General features: G+C 43.0%; 1 protein-coding gene across 2 annotated transcripts in view; it reads right to left on the minus strand.

The window, feature by feature from the left end:
- PLCL2 (phospholipase C like 2) overlaps window positions 1–17,437 on the minus strand; it is a 162,206-nt gene that overhangs the window by 54,801 nt on the left and 89,968 nt on the right. For both annotated transcript variants that reach the window (XR_002827955.1, XM_006083663.1), the window contains exons 2-3: window positions 7,827–10,313; window positions 4,921–5,124 (exon numbers count right to left, since the gene is read on the minus strand). Coding sequence is in view for 1 of the 2 variants with exons in the window: in XM_006083663.1 (XP_006083725.1) it covers window positions 4,921–5,124; window positions 7,827–10,262 (2,640 nt within the window). In the remaining variant the exon portion in view is untranslated. The remainder of the gene's footprint in view (window positions 1–4,920; window positions 5,125–7,826; window positions 10,314–17,437) is intronic.

Consider the following 17,437-nt stretch of genomic DNA (forward strand, 5'->3'; position numbering starts at 1 on the left):
CCCTAGATGCTTCTTTTCCCCCAATTGTGCGTGTGTGTGAGTGTGTGTGTGTGTGTGTGTGTGTGTGTGTGTGTGTGTGTGTGTAAATACGTGTTCCTCATTGGTTTCCATGGAGACATGTACACCTAGAAATCTGGATCAGAGACAAAGTCTTATAATCACCACCATGTGCTCACCCTGAAGGACTATCTTCCAAAAGTTCCCCCATCTCCCGCATCTGATTCCTGACAGGCGGCCTACTACGTCTGATCTGATGATACACGCGATGCTATCATCACATTCCTGTAAGCATTCCTTTCCCTTTCCATAGGCCTGGCAGCTGTTCTGGAGTGGCTCCGCTGCATGGTTTTGATGACTCCAGAGAAATCGCTTTTGTTTTTTATTTGTTTGTTTGTTTCCACTGGAAAATAATTTTTATTGAGACCCCACCAGCTTCACAATCTGTTCCTGCCATTAGGCTCCCTCTTCTCTGCAATCAGTCTTTCCTAAGTGGTCCCATGAATGCTCTTTTCTCCACCACTTGTCTGGAAGCAGTCATGGCCAAACTTGGAGATGCTCTACCCCTTTAAAAAGCAATAGCTGGAATAAGACTGAGCTATAAAAAAAGGGGGGGGGAATGGGGGATGTATCCTGCTATAGAGGGAAGAGCAGAATCCCAAAGGCTGTAGCTTAATTTGGTGAAAGGGGAGATCTAGCCAGTGACACTTCTATTTGAAAGGGGAGGTCCAGCCAGTGACGCTTCTATTTTGAAACGTCATGCCCTCTCTCCCCCCTTTTTAGCTCAGTCTTATTCCAGAGCATAATATTCTGTCTGGCCTTTTATTTTATAGTTACAAAGTTGGGAAAGTTGATACCTCCAATTCAAAGAAGCTTTAATGTCAGGTTCTGAGGCAGGAGAGCGATAAGAGGCGTCACAGTGGAGATGGAGAGCAATAGTAACCGTATGACAGATCATCTCTGGTTTGGTCCAGATGGGCAGACTCCATCAATTATGATGTGTGATTTATTTATCCACTGTATTAAGCAAGACAAAACACACGAAACCACACCGACAACATAAAGCAGAGTGTTCCTGATGTTGTATGCCGACTACCAACAAGTCTGTGTAAGAAGAAATCTTTCATTTCGCATATTTGATTGAAAAAACCTTGCTTCTCTTTAAGGAATATTAAAGTTATGAGTTAGAAGGGACAGTAACTTATATAAAAACCATCCACAGAGAGCAAATAGCATCCTCTTAGACAAAGCATCTTGCTCCTTTTGACACTAAAAAAGTACTGTTCTCTATTGGATAAATAGATTCCCCAGAGAACAAACAAAGGAACTGCAATCATAGGAACGAATTCATGTATAATCTCTGAACAGATGGCGGCTGCCCGGGAGTCCATCGCTGTGCAGAGGCACAACCAGGCTGCCGTAACAGAGGTGGGCATCATTTTCTTTTTCCCCTTCTCGCCTTTTCCCTCCCTACAACTGCATCTTCAATTTAATTATAATCACTAAAGCATATTCCATAAAAATTATAGCAAATCAAGAAACAACCATTTTTCCTTTTAAAAACACCTTACAGAGATACGAATACAACATGAGCTCTACCCTCTTAACAAATTTTCAGTGTACAACACTGAATGGCTTTGTCACCTGCCTTCCTGATCTAGGTCCCAGGCCCAAACCTCACACTTCCAGGACCAAGAAGGTATCACAAATAGGGTAAAACCACCGTTGGGGCAGTTGCAAAGATCTGTTTGTTGATGGCAATCACAGGAGCCATTAGAACAGTTGAGGGGCCACAGTAATGGTGAACTTACAACTAATGATCTACATAGAGACACTTTAAGAGCTAGAGGGAGAGTTATTAATAATTACACTGGAACAGCAGGTGTTTCGACAGGGTCATCTCCGGGAAATTGGGATGTGGCACTCTATGCCTGGGCATTCTTTCTAGTCTCCACAGGGGCTTACACGTTCGCGTTTCCATCATCAATTCCTTCTCCGCAGTCTCTTTTCTCACAGACACTGGCGTATTCCCCACATACTAGCTTATTAATAAGAGTTTAGACTCTGAACAGTCGTCACAACCTCGATAGCATTAGCACACATCTGTACCCTGAGGAGACACCAGGCCGTCCTCACCGGAGGCGAGGCTTCAGCGTGCAGATGGCAGGGACAAGGAGCTCTGCAGGGGATTTCCTACGCTGCCCTCACTTCTCATCTGTAGTCTCCTAATTACAGATGGGCAGTCAACAAAATGAAGTAAGATCTTATTTCTAAGGTTAATTTTGGGTTAAGTTCAACACAACATTACAAAAATAAAGAGCTACAGTTAACGTTACAGGCTGTGCCAGACCATAGTACATTTCCCATCAATATTTAACCATTGTCACAAGGTGAGAGACCATTAAGTCACTAAAAAAGGACTACAAAATATTGCAAGAGTTATAATACTGCTGTAGGAAAATTCCAATTTTTAAAGTTCAAATCACAATAATTTGAATTCATTGTAAATATTTTATAGCTTAATTTATCAGATGGAATGAAAAACAGAGCTAATCGATAAAGTTAGGGGCACTAGGCAGCTCAGCTATTTCAATTATAGATCACATAAGAGTCATTTAACAATTTAAAAAATTAAACAAGCTAATACCTTCTGTCTTATCACTCCTACAACAATGCACATTGTTGACATTATATGCACATAAGAGTTACCTAATAAGTGTTATCAACTACCAGTCCAGGAAGAGGAACCAGGGAACACAGACCGATTCCTGTGCCCAATACTGTGGTGGGTGCCCTACGGAGGCAATAACAGGGTAGACTGGACAAGGGCTAGTACCCAGGCCCGAGAACCTAGCCATGGTCACCCTCCTGCTCTGGATCGGCACTCTGCCCCCAGACCAGGTCCTGGGTACTGACCCTTTTCCAGTCCACCCTGTTACCACCTGCCTAGGGCAACCCCCACCCCACTCACAGGAAGCTCTCAGGAAGGTCCCCATGAAGAAATGTCACTGTGTGACTGCCATAGCAAACAGTGAAACACCTAGGGGGTAAGTCATGTCAGATTTGGGTCAGTGAAATAGGTCTGTAAAATGTCTAGTGGCTTAAGATTAAAAAGCATTTACAAATATAAAACTTAAAGAGTTGGGAACTAACTAGGTAGCCTGGGTCACGGCATGAAAGAACTCTTCAATTTTTTCCACATTTACCTCTTTTCCCTATATCCCCCCCCACCCCCCCACCTCACACACAGGAATCTCAGCATAAGCTTCCTGTGTTGATTTCACTCCCAGCTGCCTCCACTACCTTCCAGTAGACTGGACGTTCCCCGAGGAAAGGGGCCAAGCACGCTGCTCCCCCAATGTTTATCAGGTACATGCCCCTGGCCTGCCTTCCACCTGCAGGTTGGCTGACTCTCCGGAGTTTGCCTGCAGTGTCCAGTGTTCAGTCCTGTATAGCTCTTATATGACCATGAACTCTAAGCTGGAAATGGCAGGGATAAAAAGCATCTGCTACAAAGTGTGGCCATTGTGTAAGAAAAAGATCAAATACCACTTTTTTAAAGGTATGAACTGATAAGCTATTTAAAACATTCCATTCTTCTGACTTTTACTTCCAAGAAATGAAGAAAATCAAGAACAAAAGTTCTTTGGAAATTTTGTGTTGGGATATAGTACCCCATGGTCAAGTCAATTTGTGAAATAGGGCATACTACGTCCATCACCCTCTCGGGAATGCATTGTGCCAGCAAATAAAAGGCCCTGAGAAGCCCTGCAATAAAGGCATCTGATTAATTTGTTCAAACCAGTATTTCCCCAAATTGTTTCACCATGGAACCTTTGCTCCCATGTGACATTTACTAAGATCCTAAGAAACCAAGGTTCCTCAGAACACACTGTGGGAAACGCTGACCTAAAGTGTTTTTTTCTTTCCCTTAACTTGTACAAATCCCTCTGAATTGCAGCTTTCAGATCAATTTACAAAACACTTAAAACTATTTTTGTTGAAGTACATGATAGCAACTTTGTTTTGGTTTTGACCGAGGCAGGCCACATGGGAAGAAGCCTAGTGCTCTGTGGGCTTAGCCTGTGCATTCAGTGAGGAGGAGGGGAGGCCTCCTGCCCCTGAGCACCCTGAACAGCAAAAGGTGACAGCCTGGCCCACCTGGGCGGGAGGGTCCAACACCAACCTTAACCTTGACAGGCTGGAGAGCAGCTGCCAGCACTCATAAGTTCGGAGAGCTTCAACTACATGGTGAGCTTAAAATGGGTGTAGTTCACCCACTAAGTTCTCCCTTTGAGTTACGTTAAGTCAAAAAGCACAATATGAGCAGGATGTGACTAAGAAAATGCCAGATTCACCGTAAGAGCAAATCTGTAATAGTCCAGGTCTCCCGAGGACATCGCATTAATGTTCCGCTGATTACAGATTATACGTGTCTCAGAGCACCTGCTGTGCGAAAGAAAACCACTACACCGGACAGAGCTTGTGACGGAAGCACCTGCCCCGTAGGGCACTTATAATGTACTTTTTTTAAGCATTAAATTTCTCACCTTTACCAGTTTGAAAAACGAAAACAAAACAAAATGAGTGAATCCATGGCTGGTTGCAGAGGAAGATAAAAAATACTCTTTACTATATGTATGTGGAAAATAGTATGTACTTTAGAAATCTACTCAGATATAGTTATTACAAAGCAATCTATTATCAAATCCAATTGAGGCAAAAGTCTCTGAATCCTGCTTTCTAAAACAACACCAAAAGACTAAACTCCTTCCAATCCCGCAGGTCAGAGAATAGTTTTTCCAGCACAGGTCAATGAAGCATGAAATAAGAGAGCACACCTTAGCAAGAGCTCTTAAGTATCTGGAGTATGACCTTAAGACACCCTCTCAAGCAGGCTACGTAAAGTACAAAACGACTCACTGTGTCGTAAGTTGTTACTATCTTCTTTAGAACCTCAGGCACGATCCCCTGCAACTCCATCGTGGGGTACTGCTCGTTGAGATTCAGGACCACCAGGGGTGTGTTATCCGGCCCCAGAAAGCGGGGGGACACGGCCACCATGCACTGCATGAGATTGGCCACGGAGGAGAGGCCACACAGCTCCTTGAAGGACACCACTGCATTCTGGTAAGTAGAAAGGAAGGAGGCACTTTGTAATTAATCAGCGGTTTTAATTTCTCATGGATATTATATTCGGTACACTTGATTATACTTGAAGTGCCTAGTATGACAGTTGTTAGCAATGCCATGACAGAGTTGGCTACTGATTATTTTTTCCTGGGAAAAATGGCTGTTTTCCAAAGTAAATACCGTTATAGATATTTATAATACCAATGTATCAAAATTACAGAAACTGCAAACAAGTTAAATTCTTCCCAAGGGCAAAGCCTCTTTTCCGATCAAAGTTCAGAGCAGTGCTGAGGCTGATATGCAATTATGAGGGAACAAAAAGAACGGTGTCTGCATTCAAAAAAGGTACACATTAAGAAAAAAAATATCAGGCTTAAAATAAGTATCAAGTATGCTAGCCACTCAAGAAGAAAGGAATATTTGTGAGGCAGGAGCTTGAATCTCTCTCACCTGTTTCTACCTGCTGGTTCCAAACCTACAGGAGCTTGGAGGATGCTGCAGTTCTTGTGAGTCTGCCCAGCGGGAGACCTTGGTTACCCATGGCCTTCCCCGCTTAGTGCCACCAGGGACCTCAATGCTTCTCCCTCCTGCCCCCTCTCTTTTTCCTACTCATCAGAGACATGCCATTACAATACCCATTACAGAAAGCCCTTCAACACTGTCCAATGCCCTGAGTTGGCAAGTTGGCAGTCTCTGGGCACTTACCCAGTGCAAGGCGATAGCAGGCGTGTTTGCTACAAATCACCTCACTTACTCCTCTCAACAAGCCACGCTGTGGATGAGGAAACAGCCCCCGCTGTAGCCTCTCTGTTATTTGTCTAAGGCCACACAGCTGGTAAGTGAAGGAGTCAAGATTTTACTTGAAATCTGTTGATTTTAATCAGTGTTCTATAAAAGCAGGTAAACTCTAATCAAAGTGAGCCCGGCTACTATTCCAGGCCCACTGGGCCCTGACCTGGGCTGAGCATGGCGGCCAGTGGGGAGGGATCCGGGCCTGCCGACCCCTGTGCCTTCCTCTCTCCAATTCTCCGGTTCTTAGAAATGAGTGACTCACTTTAGTTTTATCTTTTAAAAATGTTTTTAAACATTTTCTCTTATTAATATTGCTTTAAACATGGTCATCACACCATAGGTCATCTGGCTCAAAAGCACTTCAGTGCTGACTGCTTACAGCAATAAATCACAATTGTCATGTCTGAGTGGAGTCTCTGCATAACTCTCACCTCCGTTTACTTTCTTCACGGCTCTTGCTGTGTTGGCAGTTGTCCTGCTTGTTTATTCACCTGAGTACAGTCTGGGCCCATTTCCCTTCCTGGCCCACCCCCAGCTAAAGTCATCTGTGTGTTCACTGCGCATCCTCCTGGCCTAGGCTGCTGCGCGTGGTGCTCACTGCACATCACCACCAACTGCTCTGTCGGGTCCAGAGCAGACACAGGTTCTGGAAAGATGATGCCCAAGCTCCGCCAGGTCCCCACATGCACCGCAGCAGCCTACCGAGGGGCAGGGGACAATGTGGCTTGCTCAGAGCTCAGACTTTACCAAGCCATTCTCACCCTCAGAAACAGGGGGAAACCCTTCACATTGCTGGTATGCTTTTACTTTGAAAGAAAGAGAATAAAATTTCTCTATTGAGGGAAGGTCTCTTTATTAATGAAGTATCCATAGAATTGGTAGAAGAGTGAAATATATTGAATTTTCTGAGTTAGATTTTACTTGCTGATGGCATTCTTCTTATAATAGTTATATACAGGGTAGGGCAAAAGTAGGTTTGCAGTTGTTTGGATGGAAAATAATACAACAATTAATAAATAATAATACAAGAAGAAACTGTTTCATGTACTCACAGCTGTACACCGACTTTTGCCCCACCCTGTATACACACACACACATGTAATCAGCTAATATATATGTTTATTAAATAAACACATGCTGAGCAGCTGTCATGCTCACAGCACTTTTCACCCTGGGACCGGTCAGGGCTGGTATCCCTGTGAGGTGCCCTCACTGCCCACTTCTGTGTTACTCATGGGTCCTAGTATACTGCTAGACATGTGGACGATCCTTAATTATATTCATCATTCCTGATTGCTTTTAGCCATTATATAATTCAGTGGCAATCATTAGACTTGTAATTGATATACACACCACATGCCTTTTACTTAGACAATTAAATAGCTGTCCTCTACAATCAAGAGGAGGCTCAAAAGGCAAACACATTGGCTTAGTTAAGTGCTTGCTATTTCCCCCACAGAACAGCTCCATAAAAAGAACTGGAACACATCCCTTTTATTCTAATAGGTCATCAATTTGTGTCCCAGCTAAGGAATATCCAGAAAAAACAGAGATTCCCATGTACACTACCAGAAAAATATGGGGTACTGTTAAGCATTAATTAAAAGAAACTAAGATGTGGAGTGTGAGACAACAAGGATACTGGCTGATTTGAACATGTTATCAACATTCTCAATACCAACTACGGTTTTAAAAGTCTAAATGATAAAAAAAAATGAGACTAGTGGTAAAAATTCTAATAAGCAACTGGAATTTACAAATAATTTAAAATCAAATATACTATGGTAAAACAAAACAAAACAAAACAAAACAAAACAAAAAACAGCCCTCCAATATATCCATGAACTACATGCATGCACTAAGAAGGAAAACCATTGGGTAAACACTGAAACACAAGAACATACCTGCATGTTCTCTCTCAGATCTGTGGCATCCCGTATAGGGGGCTGGGCATTCTTGAATACCTCGTCTACAGTTTTAATCCACAGTGTTCTCAAAGATGCATATTCCCTGGATTTCTTCCCTTTCCTCACAGAAAGGCCCCTTTTATGAGGTTTCCCTCCTCCTCTTCGGTTAGTAATGGCCACGTGGACAAACAAAGAGGCGTGTGCTAGGACCTCTCCAGTCAGTGACTGCAGGGGGACGTGGCGGTAGCCCGTCTGTAAACATTCAAAGGGAATCGTGTACTGGCCGATAAACTCATCCCCAATGTAGTCATCATCTAGTACCACAAAGCGCACCATGGCCAGTTCCGGGAGGTTGATTTGAAATTCAAAGCTTTCATCGAAAATGGGAGTGTCTCCATTCTGGTGCACTGTTTTTGTCCTTTGTTCTGCACAGTCGGCAGGGATTCCATGAATTTCCACATAGACATAAGGATCCACCACGTCACCTTTGGCACCTGACCCCTTGGGTTTGGGAAAGTTCTGCCCGCTAATGATTTTGATGTGAAGAAGCTGAGGTGAGACTCCTGGGACAGAGTCTTTTGTGTTGGCGCTGAAGAAGGAGACTTCCTCCCTCATGATGGCTGGCCGAAGGACATAGCCACAGTTCCCATTCTGACTAAACCAGCCGATGTTCAGATCCATCATCAGTCCCGGCGTCTGAAAGTTCATGGCTACGATCTGACAGCCACATTTCCAAAAATCTTGAGGGTTCATGTTGCTAGAGTCAATCCTCATGGGGCTGGGGAAAACCCGAGCGAGAAAACGCTTGTTGTAGTTTACAAAGTCCCCTGGATTCTCGTTGGCGTACTTGCTGGCGAGCACTTCGTTAAAGGAACAGACCTCCCAGTACTTCTGAACCTGAAAGGACACCTGGAATTCTTTGAACTGGACTGACTTACAGATGCTCACCAGCTCGGACAGTTCTTTGCAGAGCTGAAACCGCTTCGCAGGCACACTGTTGGGTTGCTCCGCGTTCTCTTTTCCCATCCTCTGAGACATTTCTGCTCCTTCGTCTTCATCAGTCACATCTCCTTCCATTCCAGAGCAGCTGGAGGACAGCTTCTTTGCTTTTATTAATATCTTCCCTTTCAGGACATCTGGGGATGGTAGGTATGTTTCCTCCACATTGGGGGATGTTGTATAGAGCTTGTCTCCTAAAATTTTCTTCATGTGCTGGACCATTACCTTCTGCTGCTTAATGGAACAGTGGTTTTCTAAGCACAAGATGAGCGGGTACTCTGAAGCGAAGAACGCATACTTGTTAATGATGTCAATGACACTGCGGAAGACGATCTGAGAGGTCATGGTGTGGCCCGTGTAGATGACAGGCTCGTTGTCTGGCCCATCCCATACATCTAATTCAACACTCCGGCAACCCATTTTAAGAGCTCGAATGTACCCTGTGATATCAGAGGGGCCTCGGAACTGATCCTCTATTAGGTATGTATTATGAGATGAGTTTATAAAGTAATGAGACAAAGGCTGCTTCATATCCTGGCAGACTTTCTTATGTTCCGGATCAAATATATAACAGTCAGGTGACATAAGGTAGTTAGTGAACCCGTCTATGGAGAGCCAGCCCTTTTCCTGGCCCTCTTTGGATGGCTCATATTTGTGAATAATTTCAAGGCTTATTTCCTCATTTATGTGTGCCACACCCTGCTCTGCCTCAAGAAACATCATAAGGTCCTTGGTATCAAGGAATTCTTTATTGCTTGAAAACTGAACTAAAAGGAAATAGATTTCGGGTCTAGTACAAAGCTCATGGAACACCTCAACAAATTCTTCCCTTGTAACTTCAGTACCAGCTGTGTCCTTGGATTTGTGCAATTCTTTGAACTTAAGCTCAATTTTGCTGGTTTTTAAGCCAGGATTGAGGTTTCTGATACACTGCACCGCATTACACAGAGTTATGTGTCCAAGGTTATCTACATCAATTTCACTAAACATCTGTGAAACCCAGGAAGTCCTCATGTTGTCTTGGCTACTTTCTAACATATCAAGTGTATGTTTTCCATAAGAAATTAGGTACCGCAGTCCCGTAACCCAGATGTTCGCAACATCTGCAGAGTTGGCAACCAAATCAAGAGACTCATAATTCTCGCCATATATGACAGAAAACGCACAATCTTCAGATATCTGGTCAGAAATGCCATTGCTGCGGAATATGTCTGTGTTCTTTCCTGTTCTCACTTCCTTGATGGATTTAATATCAATCTTGGCCTTCTCAGAATCCTTCTTTGATGGTTCCCACCTCAGGCTCTGCATGTCGGCATCCAATAAAAAATACCTATGGTAAATTCTAGAGTTGGAGCGAACCTTTTTGAGCTCTGAACCCTCAACCATTGAGTTGATACAATCACTCGCACTGCTGATCTTCTTCTCTGTTGGCATGCTGCTGAATGAGACTGTCTTTTTCCGTTCTCTTTTCTGTTTTGTGCCATCCTAGGAGAAAAAGAAATAGTGTATCAGAATAACATAAACATAGGCTTCTATGTTCAAGACTAGAAATAAATATTTGTCTTGAGAAAAAAATCATACTATTAGGTTTTCCTACCCTATGTCCTATGATGAATGATACTCATTGACTTCTAAAGTTTAGAAGTGATCTTGGCATTTCAGCTGAACACAAACAGGGAAGAAATCATTATTGAACAACTGCAATTCATGGGTACCAAGAAACACAATTTCAGTAACATCCAATAAAACCTTTGTATAGAGAGCTGGCTACACAATTAGCAGGCCTCGGGGAAAAATGAAAATGCAGGACTGCTTGTTCAAAAATTATTAACAATTCAAGAAGGTAAGAGAAGAACAACAAGCCACGTGCAGGGCCCTTCCGAATGGGGGGGGCCTACATTTGCACAGGTCAGACACCCAGGAAGCAGCCTGCTTGTACATACATTTCTTACACAAATGTTTCTCAAAGGGTTGTCACTAGACCACTTGCCTCAGAACTCCCTGGATAAAATGCAGATTCCCACGCTCATGGTACCAGATCTCTAGGGGGCGGTGCCCAGGAATTTGCATTTTAGGCAACACGGTGATGGGGATGTACACTAAAGTTTGAAAACCACTTCCTGACCACTTTGACTCACTACAATGTCTGAGCTATTTCTGGAAACTATACAGAACAAATGACCAAAACCAGCTCAGTAGAAACAATGTAGTAATAAATAAGTAGACACTGGGATTCCAGCAGAAATCCCTGGCCCTCCCGAATCTCATATTAGATTATTCCTGTTCCTAAATATGTCGATAGATACGGTGTTACTGCTGCAGGTTTGTTAAATCTGAGTGGGATGTCTCGATTACAAGTGCAGTGGGAGGTGCCTCTAAAATTCCAGAGTTGATTTAATAAAACTGATTACCATGAACCAGGCTAAAGCTCAGAATGTGTCACCTAAGTACTTCCAATATTAACAGATTATTAACACTACCAAGTGAAAAATTACAGGCAGCATCTATTTCTAAAGAAGTTTACAACACTAGTAACACCATCCTCAACTTCCCTACACAATGGAACAGGTGCCCACCTTAGAAGTGGACACCACATCTATGTGTGGATGAAAGTCCTTTCATGTAGGGCAGTGGTTCTCAACCTTCTGGCCCTTTAAATACAGTTCCTCATGTTGTGACCCAACCATAAAATTATTTTCGTTGCTACTTCATAACTGTAATGTTGCTACTGTTATGAATTGTAATGTTAATATCTGATACACAGGATGGTCTTAGGTGACCCCTGTGAAAGGGTCGTTCGACCGCCAAAGGGGTCATGACCCACAGGTTGAGAACCGCTGATGTAGGGATACCTTTATTATCTATAATAATAAAAGCGTAATATGCTAATTAGACTGGACAGCCGAATGACCTTCTGGATGAAGCTGGGGCTGCAAGGGCTGAGGCAAGCTGCTGCGGCTGTGAGGGCCGAGCTCCTTGCATGGATTTCGTGCATCGGGCCTCTAGTTTAAAACATAATTGCTCAAATGACCTCACAACAACTTTCACAGTTTGTTGTTATTGTTAATCCTCACTCTAGGATATTTTTTCCATTGATATTTAGAAAGAGTGAAAGGGAGGGAGGGCGGGGGAGAAAAGGAGAGAGAGGGAGAGAAAGATACATCAACTGGTTGCCTCCTGAATGTGCCCCCACTGGTGCGGGGATCAAATCTGCAACCCAGGCACATGCCCTTGACTGGGAATTGAACCCGAGACCCTTCAATGCATGGACCGATGCTCTAATCATTGAGTAATGCTGGCTAGAGCAACACCTTTCACAATTCTAACCTGAAACATGATATTGCCTTTAAGGATGGGCATGGAATTTGTGATAAAATTTCAGTAATTGATCATATTCATAAATAAGGACGAGAGATGGAGATTGGGATTATATAACTTTCGTGGCAATAAAGAAAAGAGCATGGCCCTAGCTGGTTTGGCTCAGTGAATAGAGAGTCAGCCTGCGGACTGAAGGGTCCCAGGTTCAATTCTGGTCAAGAACATATGCCCAGGTTTCGGACAAGATCCCCAGTAGGAGGTGTGCAGTAAGCAACCAATCAATGATTCTCTTTCATCAGTGATGTTTCTATCTCTCTCTCCCTCTCCCTTCCTCTCTGAAATCAATAAAAACATATATTTTTTAAAAAAGGCAAGAAAATGTTATACAAAGGCAATTCTAACTTTCCTGCCCTGGGGAGAATCTATTTTTAATAAAACCTCTAAAAAGCAATTATGTTATTCTCTATCTCTCAAATTTAAAACCACTTTTACTTTTTGACTACCTAGACTCCAAAAGCAATTTGCAGAAGGTAATTAAGCTTAAACTTTAAATCATATGGGTATCATTTCCCTCAAAGTTTCAAAATGAACCATAGAGGCTTTTGTGATTTGAATGCCAAGATAAAACATAAAAGCCACAAGGCGGAGTACTTCTTTACAACTGCAACCTTAGAACAATAAAGTGCAAAGACATAAAAACTGTGGTAATTACATCCATAAGATATATTGTATTATAACTGCTTCAAAACCTAATGTGCAGATTTTATTCTACCTATTCAAGCAAGTTGGCATAAAATTTGTAACCAGCCAGGCATAAGGGCATGAAACCAATGTATACATTTCCTATTTTCTGAATGAAGGCTGTCTTTATCTTTAAAACACATACACCACACTTACCTTTAATAAACACAACATAATAATTAAGGAAATTTTATCTTTATAAATTATACCCAAAAGTGCTACTAGAAAAATATGTCACAAAGATAAATGGAGGTGCTTATCCATTTATCCATTAAAAATATAGATCTCATTTTTCAACACTGTAATCTTTCATTTTGTTATTTTAAACATATTGACCAGTATTCAACTACCACTTTCTAATTTATTACAAATGATATATTGTAATTTCCTAGGTCTCTGTTATTGCAAAGTAGGTTAATAACATAACATACATGCTCACACACCCACATCCATGGAGAGGGCAGTTGGCAGCTTAAACACCATGTTTTCAGCTTTCAAAACATTGCTTTGCTTTTCACAAGCCAGCCCAGGCCATGACCAGTGACTTCAGACCATCGACTGCAGACACGTGAACATGCCGGTCACCCTAGCACAGGCTACTGCAATGACAGCAGGGTCTCCCCTTACCAGACACTTCCTAACTCTTCTCCCCCTCAGTCTGCTGTTGTCTAGAACCACCCTGTCCTCTCCACAGCACCAAGGCCTGAATGAGAAGGTATGTTTCTCTTTGCTTGCTAGCAGATAAAGCTATCAGGAAACACTGATAGAGGAGTGTGCTTGCTTAGAGACCAGAAAGAATTCATCATTGGATGGACTGGAATCACTGGGTGGAAGCAACAGTTGGATGGGAAGGCAAGCTGGTCCTCACTGCCAAGAGGAAAGGAAAGAGAGGACAAAAGCAGTGGTGCGGGAGGGAAGGAGAATTGAGGTTCAACAGCAGGAGATCCAGGCCCTCCAGGCCCTTATCCCACTCCTGCTCATCTACCTGGCTTTCACTTTTTCACCCAGTGGTGATTGGCTAAGCAGCTGGTCAGTATCAAAGCTCGGATCTATTTTCCATGTTGCCTCTTAATATTAGTTTAAATATAACAATGAAAAATGATTCAACTACATGTGCTATACATATAGTATTTTTAATTAAAAGAAAACTAAATGCATATAACTTATATGCATCAATCACTAAAACCAAATGAAAAAATAACCCAAAAGTTTTTGCTAAGATGGAGGTGCTTCAAAATAATTACATAGAGTGTTACCAAAAATGTATATACACTTTAATAGCTGTCAGCTCAATTTTTAAAATGAAATGTATTTTAATAAACACTGCCTTTTATGAGTGGTTTGGGGGACACCCCATAGAAATAGTTTCAGAGCTGACTCTTATATTGTAAGTACTTGTCACCTAAAGCTTCTCAGTGGTGAAAACAACAGAATGTAAACTTGGTCCGTGGGGGCATTTCTGCTGCTCTGTTGGCACTTAGTACCATCAAAAGGAAGAACACAAATCACAGGTTCAGTCTGGACCAAAAGAACCCACCTCCTTAGCAACCCTGAAATTCTGAATTCTAGATCAAGATAATCATAACATTTTGACCTGGAAAGAGGTTTAAAGATTCAGCTATACTTTTAACCAACACTTACTTACAGAATAACGATTTTGTACCAGGACTGACTTTAAGAAACCAATGAGCTAGAAAGAGACTGAGCAAACTAACCACAGCAAATTCACGAAGAATTAACATTTTACAGGGCTTATATTTAACATCAGAAATGGAAGTAGCCATATTGAGCTCTATGGAGAAACATACATACTTCTAACAAGACTGCCCACTTTGTGTAATAGAAGCTTACCACTACCTTTTGGGCATTGAAACTACCATCTGGGATAGTTGAGAGGTAGTAGCAATTTCACAAATAGGTGTGGGCAATTTCACAGATTCTCATCCTGAAGTGAGGTAACCAATAGGTGTGCCTTGCTGCTTCCGCTGGGAACAACGTGCATGGCACTGAGCCAAGGGATCCAGCTCATTCTGGAGCCGAGGAAAGCGATCTGAGGGTGGAGCCTCGAGAATTGCCTCCTCTATCCTACCTGCACTGCTCTTGCATTTCAAAACTGACTTGTTTCCAGTAAACCTCACGAGAAAATGATGAGTTAATATCCAGATTCAATGCATTGGCAAAAACAGTGGAGGAGTCCAGGCCCAAGTTCAGCAAGTAGTCCATGAGGGTGATCCTGGAGAGGGGGTGGGGACATAACAATGGGGAAGGGGAAGGGAAGGGGATGTGGTGTGGAAGCAGGAGCATTTCTCCTGCTTTGTTTTGAGTTCAGTTATTTACTTTGATTTATAAATAGCATCAAAGAAGAGTAAGAGATCTTTATGCTTATTGAAGGGGGTTTAGGATAAAAGAAACTCGAGAAACACGGGTTTAAGGAAATTTATATCCTTAACAAACAAACAAACAAAACCAGAAATACTTGAGCTCATTAAAGAAGCACAGCGAGGCCTGCCCTTTCTTCAGCTCAATAACAATAACTGCATTGAAAGAGTCAGTCATCCGGGCACATCGGGGCTGCTCTGCGAGGTTTCTCACACACCTTAAAAACTCTGATGTGCTGTCCAAGATGAGCAAAAAAGGAGGGGGGGGGATCTGGAGGAAAAGCAGTCACTCTGAAGGCCATTTTATAAGATCTGATAAATTGAAAAAGAATAAAATAACTTGAAGAAAATCTAGGGATGGTCAAATACTGCTTTCCACTCATGTGGAAGGGCCTTTATGGCAAGTAACAGAAAGCCACTTGGCCCACGGATGCCTCTCCTTGTGGGTCTCCTCTTCCATGATGCCCTCTACTGAATCCCCAAAGCTAACTCCTCCTCAGACGATGGCTTCCAATGCAGAAAGCCAAAAGAAAAGGTCACTCCCACTCCAACAAGAAAAAGCCAGACTACCTATAAGATCATAACTTTTTCTGTACCCAACACAGAACTGTGGTCACAAGGCAATCAAGACAACTGATTCCAGAATGATGAGCCCTTCTAAGGAGAGACAAGACATAGAGACCACTTCACGTTTAGCAGAGCATGGGAGGAAGGGGCCATGTGGAATTAGGTAAGAAAGAAATTAGCTGAAATTTTAAGGAATTCCTAAAGGCCAATTGTGAACTAGCAGGGTTAAGTGATCAGTTATCAGGTTAACTGATAGTTTAGAGCAGTGGTTCTCAATCTTCCTAATGCCGCGACCCTTTAATACAGTTCCTCATGTTGTGGTGACCCCCAACCATAAAATTATCTTCGTTGCTACTTCATAACTGTAATTTTGCTACTGTTATGAATAGTAATGTAAATATCTGATATGCAGGATGTATTTTCATTGTTACAAATTGAACATAATTAAAGCATAGTGATTAATCACAAAAACAATATGTAATTATATGTGTGTTTTCCGATGGTCTTAGGCGACCCCTGTGAAAGGGTCGTTCGACCCCCAAAGGGGTCACGACCCACAGGTTGAGAACCACCAGTTTAGAGCAACTGGGCGCCCCAGACACAAGGAGAGTTTGTGCTTTTTTATAAGTCTCCACAGGTGCTCCTGAGAAAGACTGGGGACAGAGCAGACGGGAGGGCCCTCTCTGGGCACCGGCATGCAGCAGGTGATGCTGCTGCTGGGGACAGCGTGAAACTCTGCCTACTTCCCCAACCATCCTCTCATGTGGCAAAAGCCTAAGCCACTAGGGCAAGGACAGCAAGCCCTCTCTCCTGGGGCTACTGGGGGAAGGGTAGAAGCAAAATCCATCTACCTGTACAGCCAGGCAAAGATCTACTAGCGTAAAAGGACCTCTTGGACTCCGGAGCCTGCACCATACAAGCAGAGCTCTGCTACCACCAGGAGGGAGCCAGAACGCTGTCTCCTGCCCACACTCACCACAGATACAGGCAGAGCAGAGCGAGGCTGCCTTGGGGAGCAGGGCAGGAATGCTCAGAAGGTCCCGCCCCTGAGGCCCAGGTGCACAGGGCAGCCTAAGACCATACCTAGACCAGGAGGACCAGGAATGGCCCCGGATTCCACCAGAAGCCTCGCACCAAGAAGCCAGCAGTGCACCTGGAAGAGGGGAGAGAGCGTGGAAGGAGATGCCTTTCTGACCCAGGCCTGCAGATGAAAGCTGAGGGCAGAGCAGAGACAATGAGTAAACCCTTTCGACAACACTCTTTTGGAGAAACAGTTTCACTACGACTGAAGTATTTACTCAAAGTAAATTTATAAAGCCATAACGCACATCTGTGTCCAATGTAAACTGCAATAAAATCCATCGGTTTTCTCCAGTAATGAAAAAATGGTGAGCACTGAGCTCCTATAAACTACACTGGCGCTACTTTACATCCCAGTGAAAACGTTGATGCTAATGAATTTTAATTTATGGTCTATAATAATGGTACTTAAGTGGGCCACTTTAGTGTGAAAACTGTCAGTGCTCCTCAGCTGTGTATGTGGTAATTCCTTATCCAGCACATTATAAAGCCTGCTGACTTCCTATACTGCAGAGCTCTTTCCAG

This window comes from Myotis lucifugus, unplaced genomic scaffold (genome assembly GCF_000147115.1).
Source record: "Myotis lucifugus unplaced genomic scaffold, Myoluc2.0 scaffold_8, whole genome shotgun sequence".
NCBI lineage: Eukaryota > Metazoa > Chordata > Mammalia > Chiroptera > Vespertilionidae > Myotis > Myotis lucifugus.